Here is a 25,113-nt window from a genome sequence, read left to right on the forward strand (position 1 = left end):
TAACTCTGATCTTTTCTATTATTCTTCTTATGAAATGAAATCCTTTATGTAAACAGGCAATCTCATTGATATTAAGTTCTCTTTTTCAGGAGAGTATGAAGAGAGACAGCTGCACTGTAAAACGACACATGATCGTGTTTTGGAGCTTTTTTTGCCTGAAGCCGGATAAATTCAGAATGTCATTTATAGGTTTATCAGTACTCAGTCAAAGAAGGACCCAGTCTAAACTGTCGTCACTGTTTGACTCTTTTGGCTTTAAGCATTCAGTTTCCTACAGACCTCGCTGCAGCTCATCGTGGTAAAAGAGAATATGTTTTCACAGTTTTGAATATTGAGCACAGAGCAAAAATAATTATAGATCATATTTCTGTTAAACAAGGAATGATTAAAATGATTTACGGTAATGAATAATTTAATGGTTTTTAATTTGTAGATTTTTGAGGGAAATGAGTAAGTTATCGTTAAAAGTCTCTACAGGACAGCGGTGCTTTCTTACAGATGTTACGGTCAGTCCAGTGAAAGACTGCTAAAAAAAATACAGTAAATTCTCAGTAGAAGGATTGCCAGCAAGTTACTTATAATTCCTAACGACCTGACTGTGATTACAGGATACTTATGTGTTTTTATAGGTTAATGAAACAATTAAAACAAGCAAAGGAAACACACACACAAAGAGTGGCGACTTTCAACCCGCAAAGATTATCCATGTAGATATTATTATTGTAGACACAACAAGACTTATTTTATGTTGAAGAAGCTATGATTTAAAAAAACAAACATTAACAAAACGAAAACATAGATAGCGCTGTTATTTTAACTAACAGTTTTGTTTAAAATTTTTAAATAACTGTGTACCATAAATTTACAGTCACAGCCAGTCAGGCCTTTATTTTGAAAAACCATCACCAGAAGTGCAGTTGGTCACGCGGGCTGCCTTGACGTTTGTGCCCGTGCGTGTTCGCGCTGACGCCAAAAAAGAAAATCTTCCACAGCTGAGTCCCGCCTTTCCCCCGCTTGCTAAAAAGTGATCCATTGTATTGTTCGCATCCCCGTTCGCTTCCTGCCAAATACTGAGCCTCTGCGCTGACCAGTTTCCTCACAGACAACAAAAGCGCTTAACTAAGAAGTTTTTAGTCTGCCATGTTTTATAAATGAGGATTTTCGCTGAAAAAACGACGCCATCACTCTTAATAAGTATTAACAAAACTGCACTGTGCGGTAATATCGGGTCCGGCAGGGGGCGCGCTTTTTAAGCGTAAGTCTCACTGATCCAGAGTCCGATGTTTCAGCTTTTGCATATGTAACAGACGCCCTGAGCAGGAGGAAATCTGATCTGGAAACAGATTCTTTTGGCAGATGGATGTGCGTTTTGTTTTAAATAACCTACACAGCGCCGCGGGGCGGTGCTTGTCCCACTTGTTAATAGAGAATTCGGCTGTGCGCACGCGGTGTATTCCGGTGATAAAATAGAGCCACAAGCAGCCAGCGAGCAGGTCAGAGCGGAGGAATTCGGCGAAAACGAAAGCCGAGTCTCCTGCTCACAGTTACCGCTACCACGAAGAGCTCCGGGGCTGGGTCCATGATAGCTCAGCAGGGACACATCTTAATCTCACGCGGCGGGGCATTCTGGAAGAGACGGAGACACCTCGGGAGGATGTCCCACAGCGCGAACCGGGAGTGAAAATCTTCTCAGCAAGATGTGAGATGATGCGGGAGAAAACTGCGACGGAGGCCAGCGACATGGTGTTGGTCCGGAGCTCGGTGAGTGCCGTGGGTTGACGTCGCCGGCCAACGTCGGTGTGAGCGGGCGATAAAAGAGGCTAACGACTGCTTTAATAAGCTGATTAAACGGCTTTGATGTCCCGCTGACAGCCATGTTTGACTCACCGACAGAAGCTAATTCAGTTAGCCTGACACGGAGCGGTAAAACAGGAAGCTAATTAGCTGTTAGCAAACTTCGGGCGATAATTAAAGCTTAAAGCATCCAAACATTAAACTGTCGCCGGTCTGGTTCGGAGGTGTGAATGTTCAGAGGTTTTAATTCAGGAGAAACACCGTAAAGAGCCTCGGTAACAAGTAAAAGTCCTGGAAACAGAGTATTGCTGCAGTGAAAGTCCGGAACTAAACCGAAGTACTGCACTCAAATTACATTATAACACTATTACAGTAGTATTACTCCGGCATTAATACAAAGTACATGAAAAAGTCACGATGGGTGTTACGTTCGTTTCTTTATTATCTTTAATATTTTTTGAATAAAGTTTTAAGTTTGTTATTTGAATGATCCTAGGATAGATATCATTGTTTCAAATTCTTTTAAATGTATGTTAACTATTGAATCATTTCAAGTAGTTGATTTGTTTTTGATTATTTATTTTTCTTTTCTTGTTTTAAATGTATTCCTGTATTTGATTGGTAATGGAGTAGACTGTATGTAAACTGCCATACATGATGTTTGAGTGCACACACTAAGCTCCTTCTAAACTGTATTCAGAGGTAGTTTGTAACCAGAGCCAGAAAATTCAAAGTGGGATTAAAGTGTAGGTTTAAAAAAATGAAATATTAAAATCAGATGTCAAAGCAGTTAAGATCATGTAGCTGTCTGTATTTTTAAAACAAATGCGTTTATAAGGAGAGAAACAAAACTGGGGTGTGGTTATCATTGTCCATCATTATCACTGCATTTCATCCATTGTTGTTGTTTTTTAAAAGGGTGTAAACACAAATGATAGTTGGATGGATGTGACGGGACGCACTGATTGTAAAACTCCAACCCTCCTGCCTACACCCAGGGTTTGGTTTGTTGTGGTTGCATGCACCAGGTATTCACACTGTTGAAATGTCAAATTCATTTGGAGAGCTACTGACGTCCCGTCAGCCTGCAGCGAGCGTCTGTGCTCGATGGAGGCAGCGTCCAAACTATGTGGTGCGACTGGTCTTTGGGCCACTCGTCAGCCGGCTGTGCAGAACAATAAAGTTCTAACAAACAAACAGCTGAAGTGAAATGGTGTTAAAGACAAAGTGTCCGCTGCAGCCGCTGTCTGGACACTTCGTGTGTGTGTTTTCTTTCGTGCGTCTTCTGTTCCCTGTGACCTCTGCTGTCACTCTTCTCTGTATCGGTGAGGTTATAAACCAATCAGCATTCGACCTACGCACAGCTGAGCTGCTGGGTGTTTAGAGGACAGTGCAGGAGAACGTTTGCATAGGTGGAAAATCCCGTTGTACGCAAATGGAGAGCATCTCTGCTGAGCCGACAGTGCTGTCTCCACATTTACAGTTTCCACTTGTCTTTGGGGTTCAGACTGTTTGAAGACACCCAAAGTGTCGTGAAGCTACATCAAACAGTGTGGTGGGAAGCCTTTTTGCAGATTTTCTTTGCAGTTGTGGTTACTACTGTTTGCACGATGCCAGCAGCTCTGCAGATTTTGCCACATTAAAGTTTCCATAAACGCAGGCGACACTCTTCAGTCGACTGAACCTGGAGGCTGAGCCCATGGCGGCATTTACTCCCCACAGAGCCTCAGACTCAGAAAACTGCAGTTCCTCCAATGTCCAGCAGAGGCTCCAGCAGTGAGTCAGTCCCCACAGACGCACCTGTTTAAGAAAGAAAGTGTACTTTATTGGTCCCCGTGGGGAAAATTCCTCTCTGCATTTAACCCATTCCCTCAGTGAAGCAGTGGGCAGCCATTGGGCGCCCGGGGAGCAGTGTGTAGGGATCGTACCTTGCTCAGGGGTACCTCAGGGTAGCTGTTCAGGGGAATCGAACCCCTGACCTTCCGATCATGGGGCCACCACTCTACCTACTGAGCTATCCTCTGCCCTGTTTAAATCCAGCTTACTGTTACAGAGATTTATAAAACCACTTACCTGAACGCACCTTCCCTGTCTCAGCCCCGGTAGTTACAGCCGCGCTCCTCCAAACAGTTTCTTTTTCACAAGTTTTAACAGATCTGTGAAAACAGCCTTTTCTTACTCTGCACCGTGCTGCGAGCTTCAGCTGGAGGACAGATTATGTGGGTTAAGTTCCAGCTGATGAGGAATCACTGGAGTCGGTACCTCCTCCTTCCTCTGCTCCTCTTTAAGACGTTCTCGGTGTCTCGCATACAGCACAGTCTTATTAGCCCATAACGATGCTGAGTTTATTAAAAATGAAGAAGCGATGCAGCTGAATGCTGGAGGACAAACGTGTCTGTGGGTGATGCTTCCACTGGCTTTTAAAGCACTTTTCTGAACTCTGATGGGTCTTAAAGTGAAAGCAGCTGCTCTAATGTCATCATGTTAGCGGGACGCATCACAGGAAGTGAGGTTAATGCGTCTGCCTCTCTGCTCGCCACAGCACGGCCGAAGCCGAGCCAGAGTGACTCATGCCGTGGTGGTGATCTTCTTGGAGTTCTTTGCGTGGGGCCTGCTCACCACGCCCATGCTGACCGTAAGTACACGCACACCTTTTGCTAAAATGTGTAAAGTGTTAAAGTTTTCATGAAGTTTTCAACCTTTTCCTGCAACTATAAACCCCAAAGTGGGATTATTAAAACCTTGAATGTGTCCTCGCTGAAAGCATCACATGACCAAAAATGATCTACAGGCTGATGTAATAAAGGGCGAACCATCATGGCGTCTACGTGCTGAGGAAGTGAAAGTAGTGTGTTTGTGGTTTCAGGTCCTGCGCGATGTGTTTCCTCAGCACACCTTCCTGATGAACGGCCTGGTGCAGGGGGTCAAGGTAAACCGCTCGGCTGTTTACTGTCAGCGCAGCTTTCAGCAACTTCTCCTCAACTTAACGCTTGTTGAATATTACGATATCATGGCGTCTCTGAGTTTGTATTTCTCTGTCCGTTTAGGGTTTCCTGTCATTTCTGTCGGCTCCTCTGATTGGTGCTCTGTCAGACATTTGGGGCAGGAAGTCCTTCCTCCTCATGACAGTGTTCTTCACCTGCGCCCCCATCCCCTTCATGAAGATCAGCCCCTGGTGAGACTAACGCTCTTTCTCAGTAATCTTCCTCTCGGAGATAAAAACATGAGTGAAGAAGTAAAGAATTACGAGCATTTAAATTTTTGGTTACAGCTTCAAACACGAGCACAACACAGAAAATGGCACATAGCACATACGACACTCTTCATAAAACATGAAAGAAACGCGACTAATCAGAAGAGAAGGATACAAAAATATTCAAAGGCTAAGTAATCTAACTGAGGAACGGTCGACGTCACGATCAGCAGAGAGCTCGTCCCTTGATCGTTCTGTTTACAGCTGAGAAACGCCGTGTTTCACAGCTCGCTGAGCTCAGCTCAGTTTGAAATCAGAGCATCTGTGGTTTGTTTTGTTTATAGTTAGCTTGAAACTGGAACCCTGCTAACTCGACTGTAGCTGCACCCACTGTAGCTGCATGCCAACATCATGTGGAGAGTAGAAAACAGTAGAAATATAATCGCAGACTCCTTATACGCTGATATGCCCCTCAGCAGGCTTACAGCCGTAACCAATCAGAAGAAAGTTGTATGAAGGAGGTGGAGCTAAAACAGCTGCTTGTAGTCCTGCTGCAGACTGGCTCCAAGAATAAAGATGTCGTCTTATGTTTTGACTCCTTTTTAATGTCCTCGATAATAAAAATCACATGTAGAGTAAACTGGACTCTGGGCTGCTTACAGGCGTGTTGGACCACATGTAAAAATCACAGTGGCGTGAAAACAGGCTGAGTAATCAGTGTTAGCTGAGGAGAAGGAACGACGGCTCCATTAAGCTAGCAGTAACAGGCTGCTGCTCAGCCGTGCGTGACAGGAAAACTCTGGACTCTAATCGCCACAGCTGTCACATGTTGATCATGTGAGCGGCTCAGGATCAGCAAACACGCTGAAGGCACACTGGCCTCCTCCTCCTCTTTTTCCTGCTTTTCACCCAAACACAGGAGTTACAGTCACTTCAAAGTAAAAAAAAACGCACCTATGTTGGATTTCTGCTGGACTGCAGCAGCGATCAGCTGATGTCTGACTGTCACAGAGTCACATGGTTCATACATTTCACAGACTCTCCAATAAAAGACTAGATTAGAGTGTTTTTGGTTTAACGACCGTAACATCAGAGTCACAAGACGACAACGCTTCCCTGAAAGCAGAGCGAAAACGTTAACTCTTTAATCCTCACATCACAGGAAGTGAGGTTTCCTCTGTGTGTGTGTGTGTGTGTTTAACAGTGAGAGAAGTTAAAAAGCATGATTCGATTATTTTGAATTTGATGTAATTCCTGAGACACTCTATAAGTCTCACAGAACGCTGTTTCCCCACCTGAGGGGTCTCTTATTTTGAAATAAAATGGAGGTGTGTGTGTGTGTGTGTGTGTGTGTGTGTGTGTGTGTGTGTGTGTGTGTGTGTAGGTGGTATTTCGCTCTCATCTCAGTCTCCGGGATTTTCGCGGTGACCTTTTCAGTAATCTTTGCCTACGTCGCCGACATCACAGAGGAACACGAGAGGAGTACGGCCTACGGACTGGTACACACACACACACACTCACGCAAGCGCACACACACTAACTAAACAAAACATCCATGTCATACATTTCACTTACAAATATTTTAGGATGGTTGAATCGTAGAAATATTTTTATTAAATGTTAAAAGTCACGATGACTCACAGATTATATCAGTTATAGTCACAGATGTAAAAATCAAAATTCAGTAAAAATTTGAAAACAAGTTCTTAATTCCAAATTTTATTTTCAGAAACTGAAACATTTTCAGGTTTGTTTTAAAATTCTGACGTTTCAAGTTTGAAGCCCTGCGCCTGAGGTCAAAGGTGGGTTATGTGCTGATTTAACCTCCCCTCCCTCGCCAGGTCTCTGCGACCTTCGCGGCCAGCCTGGTGACGAGTCCGGCCATCGGGGTCTACCTGTCTGGGCAGTACGGAGACAGCCTGGTGGTCCTTGTTGCCACGGTGATTGCTGTGGCAGATATTGCGTTCGTGTTCTTCGTCGTCCCCGAGTCGCTGCCGGACAAGATGAGGCTGACGTCCTGGGGGTTCCCCATCTCCTGGGAGCAGGCCGACCCCTTCGCCGTGAGTCTTTTCATCGCTGTTACAGCTTTGACGTGCTCTGCGCTGACTGATAGATCGATTGATCGATATTTGTGTTTTTGGTGTGTTCAGTCTCTGCGTCGGGTGGGGAAAGACACCACGGTGCTGCTGATCTGCGTCACCGTGTTCCTGTCCTACCTGCCTGAAGCCGGGCAGTACTCCAGCTTCTTCCTCTACCTGCGACAGGTAACGCACAGACAGCTGTGACCAGCATGTGCTGGATAGACTCAGGAGGTCAAAGCTACACGTTCAAGCGCAGGAACACTTATTTGTTCCCTCAATCATCAGGATCAGGAGAGTTATGGGATTTAAATGATGAAGCATCTCCACCTTTATTCAGTGCAGCTCAGTGAGTCCCAAAGTGTGGCTTGCCACCCCCTGGTGGGCCCTAAAGGTACTGCAGGAGGGCTGGTCAGACATTATATTTAATTATTTTAATTGTGTATTTAAATTTTAAATTACCCCCCCCCCCCCCCCCCCCAAAGAATGAAACAAAGATAAAAGTGATGTTTTTTTTCTTTGCCATACGCAGATTATTAGAAAACGAATATGAATCAATGAAAACCCGAAGGCGGAAACACTGACGAGGTTTTCATCTTTCAGGTGATCGAGTTTTCTCCGGCAGCCATCACCGGCTTCATCGCCATGGTGGGAATCCTCTCTATAGTCGCTCAGGTACGCTCGTCCTCACAGAGTCGCACCGTCTGCTAACTTTATGTGAACGTGTTCAGCCGACAGCCAAACACCCGACGATGTTAGAGAGAAACAATCCTGAAACTGTTAACCTGCTGTGGCTGCACGCGCGTCTGTTTGAGATAAGATGACTCCTTACTGTCATTGCACCGTCATCTTTAGCACAGAAGTACAGTGAAACTGTCCCACGTCGGCAGCGAGCGCAACTCAACACAATGCAGTAAACTTGTAAAGTGGAGAAAAGATGTGAAGAATAAATTAAAGAATGAGTGTTCACTGTGCATTAATGCCTCAGCTCTGTAGGTCGCCTCCAGAGATGAGCCCACCATGGTGGCATCATCTGGGTGGGTACTGACACAGTCATGTGTGCCCAGAGTGTAGAGTCGGGGGCTGAGGAAAGATGGGGACCGACTGTAACTCTACACGGTCAGAGAGAGAGTCTGATCCAACAGGGGGTGGTAACAGGAAGTCCAATATCCAGCGGTCCCTGTTAGTCCGGGAGCATTGTATTAAAAACAGCTAACGCCCGCGTTGTTCCAAGTGGGAGACGGTGCCGTGGAGCGTCTTCAGCTGAAAGCCCTCAAAGTGTGATTTCTTTGTTGTTTTTTTTAACTCTAAATGCATGCTGACGTCACAGTGTTTGTTTCAGGTTTGTTCATTTAGTTTGACATGAAAAGCTGCGGTAACCCGTCACACAGACGACAGTTTGTCTTTCTAAACCCTGTAAATGTGTTGCGTCCTGATTTCTTCACTGTACGTCTCGTGTCTGTCAGACGGTCTTCTTCGGGGTTCTGATGAGGACCATCGGTAAGAAGAACACGGTTCTTCTCGGCCTGGCCTTTCAGCTGTTCCAGCTGGTCTGGTACGGCTTCGGCTCCGAGCCGTGGTGAGTCCCAGCGTCTCGCCCGTGTCGTTTCCTGTTTCCTGTGAATGATCTGACCTAAACGTTTATCTGCTCGCGTCCTTACAGGATGATGTGGGCAGCAGGAACTGTAGCGGCCATGTCTTCGATCACCTTCCCGGCAATCTCTGCTCTGGTGTCACACAGCGCCTCACCCGACCAGCAAGGTGAGTCGAACCTGACCGTCCGAAGGGGCGTGTCTTAAACAGGGTCTGTGTGGCCGTGGTTTGTATCAACATCTGACTGTGTCACATGGATGAAGGTGGTGCAGATGTGACTGAGGCGTCTGTGTGTTCAGGTGTGGCACAGGGGATGATCACAGGTATCAGAGGCCTGTGCAATGGTTTGGGCCCGGCTCTCTACGGCTTCATCTTCTTCCTGTTCAATGTGGAGCTGAACGAAGTGGAGCCGATGGCAGGAAGATCCACAGCAAGCACACAGGTGCGTAGAAATGCGCCTTGCTGATTCTTTCCTCGCTGTTCTGTTTCCCGTAACGAGTCGGTTCTCTCTCCGTCTGTAGAAGCTGGTCGTCCCGGGCCCGCCCTTCCTCTTCGGCGCGTGCAGCGTCATATTTGCTTTAGTTGTCGCCTTCTTCATCCCTGAGCGCCACCAGCTGGCCGAAGTCAAGACCTGCACCGCCAACAAGGCCGGCAGCAGCTCCGCCGCACACGCTCAGAACGGCAGCCCTCTTGCCGTGCCCATCAGCGACACAGAGGACCTCGAGCCGCTGCTGCAGGACAGTGTCATGTGACTCGTAGGCAGTCTGGCCAATTACAAAACAGAGTCTTGTATGCAAGTCCCTCCCCCTGTTAAAAAAAAAACAAACCCTCTCTTCCCCCGATCCAGACCGTCGGGGAACGTTAGGCGGCGGCCTCCCCGGCAAACCGCTTTTTATCTCACTGATATCACTCACCTGTGACTCCTCCCATTCTTTGCCCAGGTGTGTTTGGGCAGGTAGAACCAAAGGGCTTTGAAGTCTTGCCTCAGTAAGAGTCGAGATCTCTCCGTTAAAACAGATCAGCAGAAGTAAAGTGGTCGTGTAGTCGTGCAGGATCGCAACGTTTTACTTTACGAGCCAATCGCAGCGAGGACGGGACCAGAGAAGCCAAAGCAACTGACAGCAGCCTCCCATACCTGTCAGTCAGGTCTGTACCTGACTCCACCCGTCAGGTTCGCAGAGGTGAGGCCATCAAATGCTCCTCATTGTACGGGCCGTGAAAGCTGACACTCAAAACTACGTTGTTGTTTTTTTTTTTTTTTTTTTAGGGGGGGGGGTGTTTTTTGGATCGGAGGGCGAATCTTGGCGAGGACGAGGAGGTTGGAGCTGCTCGGGATTGTGGGATACAATACCAAATCATGATGAGATCCAGGTGTTTGTTTTCTGTCTGGATCTATTTGCGCTCAGACTTCCCGTCACACAGAGCATGTGCAAACTGACTGGCTATGATGTCATTGCCCTCTCCCGTGCATATTTGGGAGAAATCCGAGTAAATAAACGGCGTGAAGCTGGAGGCGTCATTTAGCTCCGCCTCATTATTTCATTATTTGGTCTCCCAGTTTAATAGTTTTAATTTACTAATGTGGCGTTTTTGCTTTGAGCTGCAGGTGTGGTCCTTTTGTTTCAGTGTAGATTTTCCTGCGTTGATCCAGTAAACGGGACTCGGTTTGACTTCAAATCAACATTTAAATGCATTTCATGTATTTATTTATTTATTTCATTTTTCTCAGCCCTGATTTCAAACCTCCGCCCTATAAACGGTCTCATGTTTTGCCTCCTCCCATCCTGTAGAGGGCGCTGTACTGCTGTTTTATAGCCTAAGGCTGGACGAAGTCTGCAGGGTTGGAGTTTTTACAGCGTGGATCAAATTAATATCAACGATTTCACTGAAAACCGAGTTTTCTCTGAGCCGCAGTGACAAGTGATGGCTTTAAGGACAGAGAGCACCACCTAGTTTTTGCCATTGCTCCTCCCACAATCTGAGCCTCTGCGGGTCACCACCTCCTCCTCCTCGTCTTCTTCTTCTGTTTTAATACTTGAAGTTTGTTTCTGTTTGACCTGAAAGTGCTCTCCCCGTCCGCCTGCCCCTTCCAGGTCGGACAAATCAAACGCTCCAAGTTACTGATGCAGTTTGAACCTTGGCGGTCCCGAGGCGGCTGCTCACAAACCAACCGGTGCCGTGTTTTATTACTCTTTTGTGCTTATTTTGCCTTTTTGTTACAGGCTGTATTTCTCAGAAGGTCAACAGATCGGTTTAAAAAAACCTGATCAGTCGTTTAAGTCGAGTTTTCTCCCAGTTCAGGTTAAAAACCATCGCATGTGCGCTCTGTGCAGGTTCTCACGTTTGCCCCTTAAAGCTTCAGCCTTCATGATGGGTTCATGTCACGTATGTATTTTTGTGCACAGAGCTCCGGCGGTCCTGGAGGTCTCTTCATGTCCAGTTTGAACCAGTGAAACCAGTTTAAGAGCACATGTGGGGCTCCAGCTGTTGCTTAAAGACAGATCGATGAATCAATGATCTTGTGAACCAGAGCACAGGTCAGGTGCGTTTACCTGCACAGCTCGGCTACTGTAAGTGGAATATAACTCGTGCTGCATTCAGGCTCTGTTTCTGTGTGGGAGATGATAGTTTTTGACAGTTTAAAGTGACCAAAGGTTCTCTGACAGATGACGTCACCTTTGAGTGGTAGTTCTTCCTTATTTTTCCTTTTTTCCCCTGAATGCAGCATGAACGTTGTCATGGCTACAGGAACGCCTGATCATCCTGTTGTGACGTTGATGATGATGTAGCTCAGAAGCACAATCGACTGTTAGAGAAGCTCTCGGCTTAATAACCTTTAACCTTTTAACCCTTAACGCCCACTTGCCGATGATGTCAGATGGTTTATTTTCCTATGCTCACCGAGTGTCCTCAAATGCCTCGTGGAGAGTCTTGGATCCCACAGTAGTTTCTCCGAGTACTGAATGCCTTTCTGTCTGGAATATTCTTTAGACTCAGTCCAATTTAAAACTGGATCATTGGAATTTTTTTTGTCTTAAGTTCACAAATTTGTGTCCTTCATGTTGGAATTCAGAACCTAGATTTAGTGATCCGGCCGGATGACTCAATCATTCTTCCTGCTTTTCTGTTAAATCTGACGATGAGATAGATTAGGGCGGCTGATTGTTGACTCCATGATTAAGAGCGAGTCGCTCCATCACGTCGTCATCGTGTCATAAAGTTTTTAATGAATTTCCCCGTTGATGATTCTCCGAAACTGTTCATGAAGTGAAACGTGACGTTTTTAAATGTCAGCTTGTGTTTGGTCACACAGACGATGGAGGCTGTAAATCCTCCTCAGAGGCTTTTTTTTTTTTCTTTTTTTACGGTGAGGCGTGAAGGCTGACGCGCCAACATGGCCGCCGCAGAGACTGACAGACATTCCCAGATGTTCCTCCTCTTCCTCCTCCGTGCAGACCTTTTGCTGATTGCTGCACTTTAATTTCTCTGAACGTGTGCCTGAATCACTCGTGTTCATATCACTTTTATATTTAAACCGAGAGACGTGTCACGTATTTTGCTTTTGCTCTTTTATCTTAAGAACATAATTTTGAATAATATCTATGATAACGTGAATATTAATAACAATAAAGAGAAACGTGTGACATTTGAAATGTGTTTATTTTTTATTCAGTTTAATTTGACTTTTTTTATTTAAAAATTAATTTTTTATTGATTAAAACAAAGAAAAGTATTTGTTTTGCATTTTATTTCCTTGTTATTTTTTCTTCTTTACTCTAAATTCAAGAATAAAAAAAAAAAACAAAAAACCAACATTTCCTTTATAAATATACAAAGTCCACCTAACGATGCAGCGGTTTGTCGGTCCTCCCTCAGCAGCAGTAACCTGCATGATGGCTCTGTGTGACATCATCAGTGCTTCAGCTCGTTCATGCTCAGCTCTCTGAAGCATTCGTACGTTACTTTGGTCAACAGACAACATGAAGTGTTCTGATTAAAGATCGACCAAATTAAACTTCAGTTTATTTAAATTAGAAAGTTTGTCAAAAATGCGCCCATTATTGAAAAATGTGTGTTTACAAACATTAAATAAAAATAAAGTCACAAACGTCTGAATCGAAGCAGCTTCAGTAAAATTCACAAATACAAAAACGTTTTTCTCCATTTTACAGAAACTTTAAAAAAAAAAAATTTTAAACAGCAAAAACTTTTCTATATTTTAATGCACAAATCAAAGCTGCTAAGTTCGTAACTATGACAACCACAGAAAAATACACTAAAAGAAATCATAGAAATCAAACCTGATAAACAGAAAATCTCTATTTGGTCACAACTTTCACACTTTGAACAAAAAACTACATTTACACAGAAAACATCAGCTGATAAATGTGAGAAATGTAAAAGTGAATAAAAATCAAATCTGCTCAGGATCACAAAGAAATCAGCTTCAGTCTGTTTTTATTGATTTCAACTGAATTCGATTTTGAAATGAAGAGATTTAGACAATCGACATCTTCAAAACTAAAAGAAAAAAGATTCATAAATAAAACAGTTCAGTGATCGATTAACAGGAATTGGAATTGATTTTATCTTCATCAATATTTAATGTAAATATATGAAAGTTGACACACTTCCAAAAACACATTTCGACTGTAGCGTCTCGATTTTTGTTAAATATGATTTTTTTTTTTCCATTTGATGTTTTAATGTTTGAAGTCTGACAAAAAAGCAACCAGCATCAGAAATAAGCTTTTTTTTTTTATTAGATTTTTTTTCCTGTAACTTTTATGTGAGCATGTCTCTTTATGTATTCGGTTTGTTGTATCATACCCAATAAATATACTCTGAATAACATCTTACATGCAATACTTAATTATTAATTTTAATAATGCAGTTTGAAATAAATTACAATGACCTGAGATTAATGCATTCAGTGTTTACGTGAACGTCCTGCTGATTTTATTTTTCCCAGATTCAACGATTTAACAATAATTAGTTTAAAAAGAATATTAATAAAGGACTAAACTTTAATATGTTAACTTATAATTTCGAGCTAGTATGAAAGATTAAAAACACATTTTCACGTCACCTCCCATGTTAACCTCTGTTAGCATCCTCTTTTGAAATTCCTCAGTGCTGTCATCCTTCAGTCATCATCCTCTCAACCTTCACTGGCTTCCTCCTCCTCTTCCTCAAAGCAGGCAGGAAATGGAGACTTTGGTGGTGGCGTAGGGGACGGTGTCTGGCATGGGACAAACCCCCCCAAAACACATGAGGACGGGTTGTTATGAGTGTGAAGTCTGATTACCGACAGGACGAAAAACACTTAGTAAATATTACAGTGAAGAGTGTTCCTGTTATTAATGAAAAAAACCCTGAAAACAACTAATAAAGGTGATTATAATAAAGATGATTCAAAGAAGAGATCACTAATCAGTAAAAGTTTTCTGATGTATTCATTTAGTTAACTTTATTTTTTTATACACTTTAAATCCAAACAGAAAATTCAAAAACGTCTCCACACAGTTTAAAATGAGAATATTTCTGATGATCTCGTCATCATTAAGTTCACACTTTACTTCAGCAAAGCTCTCATATTTTAGACTTTTGTGTAATTGTAAAGTAAAAAGGTGAGAATCTGGCGCTGAAACTCACCTCTGTCCTGCAGTGAGCTGATGTACGCTTCAATGAACTCTTTCTCTCCACTATCCTTCACCTCCTCTGCCTCCCTCTGCTCCCTCCACCTCCTTCTCACACCCTCTTTCTTCTTCTCCTCTTTCTTCTTCTTCTCTTTGCTCGCAGGGTTGTCGTAGAGGCGAATGAACCTGAAGAAGAGCAGAGACAAACATTAAAAAAAGTTCTGACCCCTCTGAGCTGACTCACTTCAGGCTGCTCCTCTTCGTGAAACACCGCTGACCGTGACCTTTTGTGGCCCTCTGTGGGTCTTATGAGTCACCAAATTAATGATGAAGGCCAGTGGAAATCAAATTTACCTCTTACAGCAGACTTACTGCTGTAAATACAAAAGGTCTGAGAATGGTTCCCTGTGGAACACCTGCACTGACTTTAAGGAGTCCTGAAACATTTCTGAGGTTCTCTCTGAGCGCAGCTTTTCCACATGAATGCTGTAGTCTACTGAAGCAGCTGTTCTGATAGTAACCTTATCTGACTCCAGATGTAGTTTTAATCCACCATTGACACTCAAGGTTTTTGTTAAGCAGGACAAGTTCAAGATGGTTCGGTAATCATTAGGGATTAAGGTTACCACCTTTATGTAATGGGAACATCTGTGCAGCCTTCAAGAAATTTGGAATTTTACCCTATTTATCACTGCGCCAGTTGTTTTCTGACCAAGAAAAAAGATTTCTTGGCTTTATAAACAAACCATTTAATAACACAAATCAGATGTAGCATGAAACTACAGAGATCATACAAATCCACTATTCTTAAAATCAAAAATTCTAAAATTCACAGATCTGGTTCATTTTCTCACAGCACAAATTATGTATAAAGCAATAAATAACCTGCTTCCTGACAATATTCTAAAAATGTTTTCTAAAAGGGAACGGGGACACAATTTGAGGGGGGAATTAAATTTAAAACATCCTCGTATCCGCACAACATTAAAAGTTTTTGCATCTCTGTGTGTGGAGTGAAGCTGTGGAACAGACTAAGTAAGGATATGAAGCAAAGTCCAATTTAAGGATATGGTTTTTACAGGGAAAAGGTAGAGATTTGATAGGGTGTTCTTGTCTAATATTTTCATGTGTGTGCGGGTGCACGGGTATGTTGGTGTGGGTATGTGTATATATATATATATATATATATATATATATATATATATATATATGTTGTGTATCCTTGAGGTGTTAATGGGGTTATTGAAAATGTGTATATGTGCGTATGTGTATATAAACGTATGTATGGATAGATAGAAACATATGTATATATATAAAAAAAAAATACACATGACATAATGTAATTGCTAGATAGATAGTGGAAAAGGGGTGGGATTAAATAAGCTTATGCTTCTTCCTGCTCCTTTTTGAACATGAACGTTATTTGGAGTTGTGGTTGCTCGTTTTCCTTTTGTTTTGCTTTGTTCATTTGTCTCTTTTAATTCTATTTTGTTGTACTTTTTCAACATGTTCAAAATAAAGATTCAATCAATCAATCAATCAAACTGAGGAGCTGGTGTGGAGGTGGGTTGCAAAGTGGTCTGCAGAGGCTGCAGCAGCTATAAGCTGGTTAAAGCTGCTGTGTGACATTTGCCACCTGGATGCGTGCTGGGTGGAAGTCTGTGTAGGTGTGGTCTGTGTACTTGATTTCGGGGTTGTTGCAGAGTTTAGTTGGGATGCAGGTGAGTTCGTCACCGCTGACAACGATCGTCGCCAGCGTGGTGATGTTGGCGAGACAGTGAGGGAGGTAATTGAAGTTGTTCTTGTGGATGAACAGGGTGACGAGCTGCTCCAGCCTGCAGAGACAAACATAAGCATTCAGACCTCAGGACGCTGACACCCTCCCCCGAAACACTCAAGAAGAGCTGCTGTCACAGCTGAAGCCCAGGTGATCTGCCTGGTGATCCACCTGGAAATAGTGACGACATCATCAGTCACCTGTCCATGTCCTGCGGCAGGTCGGTCATGCAGTTGTTGCTGAGGTCCAGCAGCTGCAGGCTCGTCATCCTCAAAGCGCAGATGGGGATCGAGACAAACCTGTTCTCCGCGATGTCCAGGTGGACCAGCTGCTTCAGGCTGCTCAGCTACAGAGAGACAACGCACAGTGACATCATCAGCACAATGTCCAGCAGGGAGCGACGTCTCTGGTTTAAAAAGAACTGATTGGATGGAGTTCTATGAGCCTCCTGCTAACTTGACCTGAGGTCTACCTTACAATATAAAGCACCTTGAGGTGACTGTTGTTGTGATTTGGCGCTGTATAAATAAAGCTGAATTGAACTGAACTTGACCTCTGAACACCATCCTGATGGTCCTGAAGGACAGTTCAGCATTTTTGGGGGGCAATAGTAAATTTGACCCCTGATGGCGCTTCAGGTGTTCACTTTAATCCCATGCTCAGTTCTGCAGAGTGTCAACCTCCGGGCCTCAAGAATAGAACAATAATCAACGCTGCAGTTCCCCTAATTTCCCACCCGAGGAACCAACAGTGAGTTTGTCCCTCAGGTGCTGCCCAAACAGAAACCGGCCAACGCCTACAAACTCTGACATTCATCTTTCTCTCCTTTGATTAATCTGGACAAAGGAAACCAGCAGAGACGCCACAACGCTGCTCATCTCTTCCTTTAGTTTCAACTACTGAAAAAGAAAATAACTTTTGAAAATCTTTTTTTTTTTTTTTTTTTACATATATTTCTAATTGGGAAAATTTAAGAGGCTTATCCCTCAAAACTTTAAATACAAAAAAGTTGCAAAAAATAGTTTACAACAACAGGAAATTTATTTTGAGTGTCTTCATAGTTTTATTTTGGAGATACAGCAATTTTTATATACTGCAGCAAAAACAAAAAAAACAATCCCATGATGCAAATTTGCAAAGAAAACAGCAGGTGCATCAAAATAAACAATTTCCAGCAGTGCAATTCGAGTTCTAAGCATCCCAGCAACTATTCAGAAAAGTCAGACATGACTTATAAAAACACCAGTATAGGCTTTTAAGGCCTACAAGTAAAAAACTACATTTTCCGCGAAAATGACGTCACTTCCGGTTTCGGCCAGAAAATGGCGGACATGCGATAGTTCGCGTTGACGTCTTTTTCAATGTGGGAAGTGTTATGAACAGCTGATCGATCGGCAAAGCGTGTTTCTGGAATATTATGTTTTTGTTCCTGCAAGCCCTTTTTATGCAATTTTTGCAAAGCTTTATGTGGAAGGAAACCGTGACTGAGGACAAGCTGATGGCATAAGATGTAAGTACAAAATCTTACTAACTGTTTAACTTCTACCAAATGGTGGAGCCTTAAAAGCACATAAACAGGCAAACAACATAGTTCATCATCTTAAAGTTTTTGTGACACTGAGCTGCTGCCAGGGACTGATGATGGATGTACAGCTTGACCCTCTCACCTCAAACGGCAGCTCGGACAGGTTGTGGTTTCCCGCGAGCTCGAGTCTCTCCAGTTTCTCACAGTTCCCAAGCTCTGGAGGAACTCGGGACAGTCGGTTGTAGCTGACGTACAGCTCCCTCAGCACTGTCAGTTTACCTTAGAATACAGACGGAGGAATTATTTCGGTATCGTTTCCCATCCTCTCAGGTCGTTCAGACTCTGTTTGTGTATGACTCACCAATCTCGGGCGGCAGCTCAGTGATGGCGTTTTTGGGGATGTCCAGAACGGTGAGCTGGGTAAACAGAGCCAGGTAGTCAGGCAGTTGGCGGATCCTTGTTCTCCTCACGTGCCACTCTTTCAGGTAGGTCATCCACTGCAGCTCACGGGGAAAATCCTGCAAATGATTTTTTTTAATCACTCTGGTTTCCTGAGAGAAAGCAAACTACAACACGTTTAAACCACAAACTTTTAACCAACTTACCATCCAGCGTTCTCCCTCCAGCTGGAAGCTCAGTTTGACTTCATTGGGATCCTGCTGGACTTCCTGACACTGCTGCTGGTCTGACTCTAACAGGTATACAACAACGTCAGCAGCAACTACAGCAGAGTTTACTGTAAATTCATGTATTTAACTAAACTGAACGTGAAGAAACATCTGATAGGACACATTAGCTGGCATTAAAATACAGCCTGGCTATAGTTTTGTGTAGTACCAATTTTGTACCACCAGATGGCGCATTGACTCAGTGTAACATGCACCCGAAAACATTTGAAAGAAGCTCAAAAACTTTTTACATAATGACATTTTAAAAGGTCCTCTCAGAAAACGATGCAGCCCAACCTTCATCCCTTAAACTCTTCCTAAGATGACTAAAATTAGCAAAACTAAGCTTAACTCTGTTATTAAACAGTCCAGTGGTGGCTGATTTTGTAGTTGCATACAGTTTTCCATCTGGTGACTGTATCTGATGATTTTATGTCAGTTTTGGTGCCGTACGCCTGCCAGGACGCTGGACGACTCGTGCAGGCCTGTCCACTGTGTTTACCCGTGCACAGCTGAATGTCTGTCAAGGTCGACCTCTCCAGGTAATGATGCAGCAGGTTGAGCTCGGAGGTCTTCAGGGTCTTACAGTAGATGCGATACTGCCACTCCTGGTCGATCCTGCGCACACAGAAATGTTAACCAAGTGTGAGCAGCGCCACGCTGATGTCAGATCAAATTTCAGCTGCGTGGATGTTCCCGTTTATCCTCCAAACTTCTGACCTTTCTGCCGTCTGCAGGCCAGACTTCACTACGCTGCGTTATAAATAGTGCGCTGTGTGTTCACACGGCTGAAATCGGCCATGACTCTCACACTTTATGAGCAACAACAGTCAGCTGGGTCTGACTCAGTCAAGTTCAAATGCTTTATTTACTCAACAGACCATGGATTGGATCTCTCAGATTTAGCATTTAATCTGTTATTAGACTCAATTGACTTCTGTCAAAATGTAAAAGAACCCACCCACCACTTTAATCACACTCTAGATCTTGTTTTAACATATGGCATAGAAACTGAACATTTAACAGTGTTTCCTGAAAACCCTCTCCTGTCTGATTATTTCCTGATAACATTTACATTTACAATAATTGATTACACAGCGGTGGAGAGTAGACTTTATCACAGATGTCTTTCTGAAAGTGCTGTAACTAAGTTTAAGAATATAATCCACCCACTGTTATCATCTCCAATGCCCTGTACCAACACAGAGCAGAGCAGCTATCTGAACGCTACCCCAACAGAGGTCGATCATCTTGTTAATAATTTCACCTCCTCACTACGTACGACTCTGGATACTGTAGCTCCTGTGAAAACTAAGGTCTCTAATCAGAAGTACCTGACTCCATGGTATAATTCTCAAACACGTAGCCTAAAGCAGATGACTCATAATCTGGAGAGGAAATGGCGTGTCACAAATTTAGAGGATCATCATTTAGCCTGGAGAAATAGTTTGCTGCTTTATAAGAAAGCCCTCCACAAAGCCAGAACATCTTACTATTCATCACTGATTGAAGAAAATAAGAACAACCCCAGGTTTCTCTTCAGCTCTGTAGCCAGGCTGACAAACAGTCAGAGCTCTGTTGAGCCAACCATCCCTTTAACATTAACTAGTAATGACTTCATGAACTTCTTCACAAATACAATTTTTATCATTAGAGAAAAAATTACCAGTAATCATCCCACAGATGTAATATTATCTACAGCTACTCTTAGTACCATTGATGTTAAGTTAGACTCTTTTTCTCTAATTGATCTTTCTGAGTTAGCTTCAATAATTACTTCCTCCAAACCATCAACGTGTCTTTTAGACCCCATTCCTACAAAACTGCTCAAAGAAGTCCTGCCATTAATTAATGCTTCAATCTTAAATATGATCAACCTATCTCTAATGATCAGCTATGTACCACAGGCCTTCAAGCTGGCTGTAGTTAAACCTTTACTCAAAAAGCATCTCTAGACCCAGCAGTCTTAGCTAATTATAGGCCAATCTCCAACCTTCCTTTCATATCAAACATCCTTGAAAGAGTAGTTGTCAAACAGCTAACAGATCATCTGCAGAGGTTTATTTGAAGAGTTTCAGTCAGGTTTCAGAGCTCATCACAGCACAGAAACAGCTTTAGTGAAGGTTACAAATGATCTTCTTATGGCCTCTGACAGTGGACTCATCTCTGTGCTTGTCCTGCTAGACCTTAGTGCAGCGTTCGATACTGTTGATCATAATATCCTATTAGAGCGATTAGAACATGCTGTAGGTATTACAGGTACTGTGCTGCAGTGGTTTGTATCATATCTATCTAATAGACTCCAGTTTGTGCATGTAAATGGAGAGTCCTCTTCACACACTGAGGTTAATTATGGAGTTCCACAGGGTTCAGTGCTAGGACCAATTCTGTTTACATTATACATGCTTCCCTTAGGCAGCATCATTAGAAGACATAGCATACATTTACACTGCTATGCAGATGACACCCAGCTCTATCTGTGCATGAAGCCAGATAACACACACCAATGAGTTAAACTGCGGGAATGTCTTAAAGACATAAAGACCTGGATGGCCGCTAACTTAGGGCTGCTCGATTATGGCAAAAATGATAATCACGATTATTTTCACTGAAATTGAGATCTCGATTATTTGACGATATTTATTTAACCCTTTAAGACCTACCATAGAACCAAGTCCGCCAGAGCTTATATATATATATATTTTTACATGCTGTAGTGCCATTTGTGGGAGCATTTCAAGTTGCTATACATCAATACAACTGTTATAGCCCATATTTTAATACTATGTATGCATTAAGTCCATAGTAATTACATAAATTGCAAAAAAGTGCAATAAACCACAAAAAAATTGAAAATCTTTTTTTTTTTTTTTTTACATATATTTCTAATTGGGAAAATTTAAGAGGCTTATCCCTCAAAACTTTAAATACAAAAAAGTTGCAAAAAATAGTTTACAACAACAGGAAATTTATTTTGAGTGTCTTCATAGTTTTATTTTGGAGATACAGCAATTTTTATATACTGCAGCAAAAACAAAAAAAACAATCCCATGATGCAAATTTGCAAAGAAAACAGCAGGTGCATCAAAATAAACAATTTCCAGCAGTGCAATTCGAGTTCTAAGCATCCCAGCAACTATTCAGAAAAGTCAGACATGACTTATAAAAACACCAGTATAGGCTTTTAAGGCCTACAATTAAAAACTACATTTTCCGCGAAAATGACGTCACTTCCGGTTTCGGCCAAAAAATGGCGGACATGCGATAGTTCGCGTTGACGTCTTTTTCAATGTGGGAAGTGTTATGAACAGCTGATCGATCGGCAAAGCGTGTTTCTGGAATATTATGTTTTTGTTCCTGCAAGCCCTTTTTATGCAATTTTTGCAAAGCTTTATGTGGAAGGAAACTGTGACCAAGGACAAGCTGATGGCATAAGATGTAAGTACAACTCCTCCGGTTTCATATGCAAAACAAACTATTGCGCTAGCTTACACGGTTCAGGTTCTACAGGGATTTAAAGGGTTAACAATAACAATGTGTTGAATAATGACTTTAAAAAATAATATAAAACAGTGTGCAAATACTGATAACAGTGCAAATGTTTGCAATATAAGAAATAAATGAAAAATGTAAACATCTGTGTTTAGTGAACTTTGCAGTGTTGCTCTGTGGTGCAGCTACACTGTAACAAAGTTTACACACTGTGTCTACTTGATCCACGTCTGACTGAACCCATAATGTTTCCACACCACTGAAGTTTTTTTACCTCTCTTTTCAACCAACGGCAGTCACTCTCCTCTCCAAATAACTTCTGCTTAGCTTTCCGAGCTTCCCTTGGGTCCTCTTAATTGTTGTGACACGTGTTCGAAATGCAGAGAGGTGCGCTCGATTTGCCACACGGAGTAGCGCGAGAGTAAAGCTTGAGGGAGGGGCTAATAATCGGCTCAGTCATTTTAAATGATTGTTGAAAGCCCAGATTGTAATCGTGATTAAAATTCGATTAATTGAGCAGCCCTACGCTAACTTTCTGCTTCTTAATTCAGATAAAACTGAGGTTATTGTACTCGGCCCTGAAAATCTTAGAAATATGGTCTCTAAGCAGATTCTTACTCTGGATGGCATTACCTTGGCCTCCAGTAACTCTGTGAGGAACCTTGGAGTCATTTTTGACCAGGACATGTCCTTCAACGCACATATTAAACAAATATGTAAGACTGCTTTCTTCCATTTGTGCAACATCTCTAAAATTAGAAATATCCTGTCTCAGAGTGACGCTGAAAAACTAGTTCATGCATTTATTACTTCCAGGCTGGACGACTGTAATTCATTATTATCAGGAAGTCCTAAAAACTCCCTGAAAAGCCTTCAGCTAATCCAAAATGCTGCAGCAAGAGTCCTGACAGGGACTAGAAAGAGAGAGCAGATTTCTCCTGTTTTGGCTTCCTGTTAAATCCAGAATTCAAAATCCTGCTCCTCACATACAAGGTATGTGAGGCATTCACTATCTCTACTTTCAAGATTAGGCTTCAAACTTTCCTTTTTGCTAAAGCATATAGTTAGGGCTGGACCAGGTGACCCTGAATCCTCCCTTAGTTATGCTGCAATAGATGTAGGCTGCCGGGGGATTCCCATGATGCATTGAGTTTTTCCTTTCCAGTCACCTTTCTCACTCACTATGTATTAACAGACCTCTCTGCATTGAATCATATCTGTTATTAATCTCTGTCTCTCTTCCACAGCATGTCTTTATCCTGTCTTCCTTCTCTCACCCCAACCAATCACAGCAGATGGCCCCGCCCCTCCCTGAGCCTGGTTCTGCTGGAGGTTTCTTCCTGTTAAAAGGGAGTTTTTCTTTCCCACTGTCGCCAAAGTGCTGCTCATAGGGGGTCATATGATTGTTGGGTTTTTCTCTTTATCTATGAAGCGCCTTGAGGCGACTTTTGTTGTGATTTGGTGCTATATAAATAAAATTGAATTGAATTGGTTCGGTTGAGCAGAGTTTGATTCACAACAGGCTACAAAATCCAACGCTATCATGACATCATCACCTGGAAATCCTGGCATATTTGGATAAAAACACTTATGGGACACAAAGGTGCTGATGTCAGCTTGACCAAAGGCGGGACCTCCACCAGAACGGCATCGCTGGAGATACTGGCTGCTCGATATGTTACCGTAGCGTTAGAAGATCAAATTCTGAGGAAGTCTAACTCTGCTGGCGGAGCTCTGGAGATGGTGAAAAACCAAACTGCACTTCACAAACCTGCAGACTGGGTCCTGACACAGACTCTCAGTAAAGAGCCCGTCATGAACATTAATGAATGACAGTTATGTTTTGACCTGATCAGAGAGTTCTGTCTCATCTATTGCAGCTGTTTGTGAGCCGGTCGTGGTCCAGAACAAAAAGCACACCTGACACCTGGCTGGTTTAAGGTGGGCAGGCAGACTTAAAACTACAAATGCGGGCCAAATGTTCTTCATCAGTTCTGTGGGTTTTTGCGTCTTACCTGGTGAGGGCGCTCTGCTCGATCCTCTCCTTCTCCTTCTTCTGCCTCTCTCTGTGCTTCTTCACTCGGACCTCCCACATCCCTCTGATCAGAGAGAGATCGTAGACCGGGACGTCCAGCTTCCTCTCCGGACCCATCTCTGCTGCTGAGGAGGAGGAAGAGACCAGGATCATTATCTGAACATATCCGGCTTTAAGTTTAAACAGATTTACCCAGAAAATTTTTCTGTAAAAACCTAAAGCTGACTAATGAGCCACGTTTTCTTCTTTGCCTCTTTCTTCAGCTCATCTCTACGCTGATAACAACATCTGAAAGGTTAAAGAGCATCTCTGAAAAAGGAAGCTGAACATCGCGGGAAAGTGAAGTCTAGAGCATTTACAGAAACTCTCAAACAGGACCCGGCAGTTTAAATATAGACTCTGAAGTAAAACTACCCAGAGTACATCCACACTGAGCTCTTTGTCTGGAGCTCAAGGGTCACGTCTGTTTCTTCTTTGTTAAAAATGATCAGCTATCATTCAACCATGAAAGCTGCAATTAAGTTGTAAACCAGTCTGATCTTTAAATATAAAAGTACTGATGTTTATGAAATGACGCCATCCCGACGACACAGGAGGGAAAATTCTAGAAAGACATCAACAAGTCTGAAAGATGTAAAAAAAAAAATTTTAAAAACTGAACCGTTTTTGAGGGAATTTACCTTTTTTAAGTTTAAACGCGCAGTTTGGACTGAACCACCTGAAACCTCTAAACAAAGTGAGACAGGAATGGTTCAGTCTGAGAGACAAAGGGCTCTCCTCCACATGTTCACCACCTCAGAGCTGCTGGTCTGACTGAAGACACTTCCTGTTCCTGTGTGGATCGTACCGTCTGTAAACGCAGAGCAGCCGAGGCTGAGAAACTAACGTGCTCTTACCTAAGAGTCCTGCTCCAGACCGGCTGTCCGCTCAGTGACCAGCTTGTTTACTGACACACACACAAACACACACACACACACACACACACACACACACACACACGTGATATGATCGTGTGTGTGACTCAACAAGCTATTTTTACCAGCTGAGATATGACTCCTGCTGTGTCACATGACACTTATACATGAGTATTTATGTTTATGTTCATTATAAGCATAAAACCTGCAGTTCCTCTAACGTCCAGCAGAGGCAGCAGAAAGAAACAAACTCTTTGGTCTGTAGAAAAACTGGTTAAACTGGCTTAAAGTTTGCATCATTGGGGGCGTGGCCTCTTTGACTGACAGGTGGTAGCTCTCTGCTCAGCTTCACCTGAACTGGACCATGTTTGTGCTGTTACTAATAACACGTCTGCTGTGAGGTCG

General features: G+C 42.9%; 2 protein-coding genes across 5 annotated transcripts; one reads left to right on the top strand and one right to left on the bottom strand.

The window, feature by feature from the left end:
• The first annotated feature begins 1,457 nt into the window (after window positions 1-1,457).
• slc71a2b (solute carrier family 71 member 2b) lies at window positions 1,458-14,022 on the top strand. The gene is made up of 12 exons (XM_086257818.1): window positions 1,458-1,761; window positions 4,337-4,429; window positions 4,661-4,723; window positions 4,842-4,969; window positions 6,372-6,486; window positions 6,829-7,047; window positions 7,138-7,251; window positions 7,669-7,740; window positions 8,532-8,644; window positions 8,729-8,826; window positions 8,958-9,100; window positions 9,180-14,022. The coding sequence occupies exons 1-12, from the start codon at window positions 1,705-1,707 to the stop codon at window positions 9,408-9,410; spliced, it is 1,446 nt and encodes a 481-aa protein (XP_086113944.1). The 5' UTR covers window positions 1,458-1,704; the 3' UTR covers window positions 9,411-14,022.
• lrrc2 (leucine rich repeat containing 2) lies at window positions 12,279-24,783 on the bottom strand. Of its 4 annotated transcripts, none has more exons than XM_086257822.1 (10): window positions 24,691-24,737; window positions 23,775-23,916; window positions 18,770-18,885; window positions 18,205-18,290; window positions 17,961-18,117; window positions 17,742-17,878; window positions 16,275-16,420; window positions 15,980-16,132; window positions 14,314-14,483; window positions 12,279-13,900 (listed from the first exon to the last, which is right to left on the bottom strand). In XM_086257822.1, the coding sequence occupies exons 2-10, from the start codon at window positions 23,909-23,911 to the stop codon at window positions 13,851-13,853; spliced, it is 1,152 nt and encodes a 383-aa protein (XP_086113948.1). In that variant the 5' UTR covers window positions 23,912-23,916; window positions 24,691-24,737; the 3' UTR covers window positions 12,279-13,850. The 4 variants fall into 4 exon arrangements, with proteins under 4 accessions (XP_086113948.1, XP_086113947.1, XP_086113946.1 ...); XM_086257821.1 differs by lacking the exon at window positions 24,691-24,737 and adding an exon at window positions 24,475-24,681; XM_086257820.1 differs by having other exon boundaries at window positions 12,280-13,900; window positions 23,775-23,919; window positions 24,691-24,783.
• Window positions 24,784-25,113: the final 330 nt, after the last annotated feature.

This window comes from Aulonocara sp. 'chitande type north' Nkhata Bay, linkage group LG12 (assembly GCF_057382095.1).
Source record: "Aulonocara sp. 'chitande type north' Nkhata Bay isolate Kocher_YH1m ecotype deep benthic linkage group LG12, A_spYH_male_GT1.1, whole genome shotgun sequence".
NCBI classification, from domain to species: domain Eukaryota; kingdom Metazoa; phylum Chordata; class Actinopteri; order Cichliformes; family Cichlidae; genus Aulonocara; species Aulonocara sp. 'chitande type north' Nkhata Bay.

What these genes read in the sequence shown, in the direction of transcription:
- slc71a2b (XM_086257818.1), top strand. Translation starts at nt 1,705, where the DNA reads ATGATGCGGGAGAAAACTGCGACGGAGGCCAGCGACATGGTGTTGGTC. An exon ending in GCCTGGTGCAGGGGGTCAAG is followed by an intron (nt 4,724 to 4,841) that starts GTAAACCGCTCG and finishes CTGTCCGTTTAG; the next exon opens with GGTTTCCTGTCATTTCTGTC. An exon ending in CGCCTCACCCGACCAGCAAG is followed by an intron (nt 8,827 to 8,957) that starts GTGAGTCGAACC and finishes CTGTGTGTTCAG; the next exon opens with GTGTGGCACAGGGGATGATC.
- lrrc2 (XM_086257822.1), bottom strand. Translation starts at nt 23,911, where the DNA reads ATGGGTCCGGAGAGGAAGCTGGACGTCCCGGTCTACGATCTCTCTCTG. An exon ending in TGGAGGGAGAACGCTGGATG is followed by an intron (nt 18,118 to 18,204) that starts GTAAGTTGGTTA and finishes AATCATTTGCAG; the next exon opens with GATTTTCCCCGTGAGCTGCA. An exon ending in TGAGCTGCCGCCCGAGATTG is followed by an intron (nt 17,879 to 17,960) that starts GTGAGTCATACA and finishes CTGTATTCTAAG; the next exon opens with GTAAACTGACAGTGCTGAGG.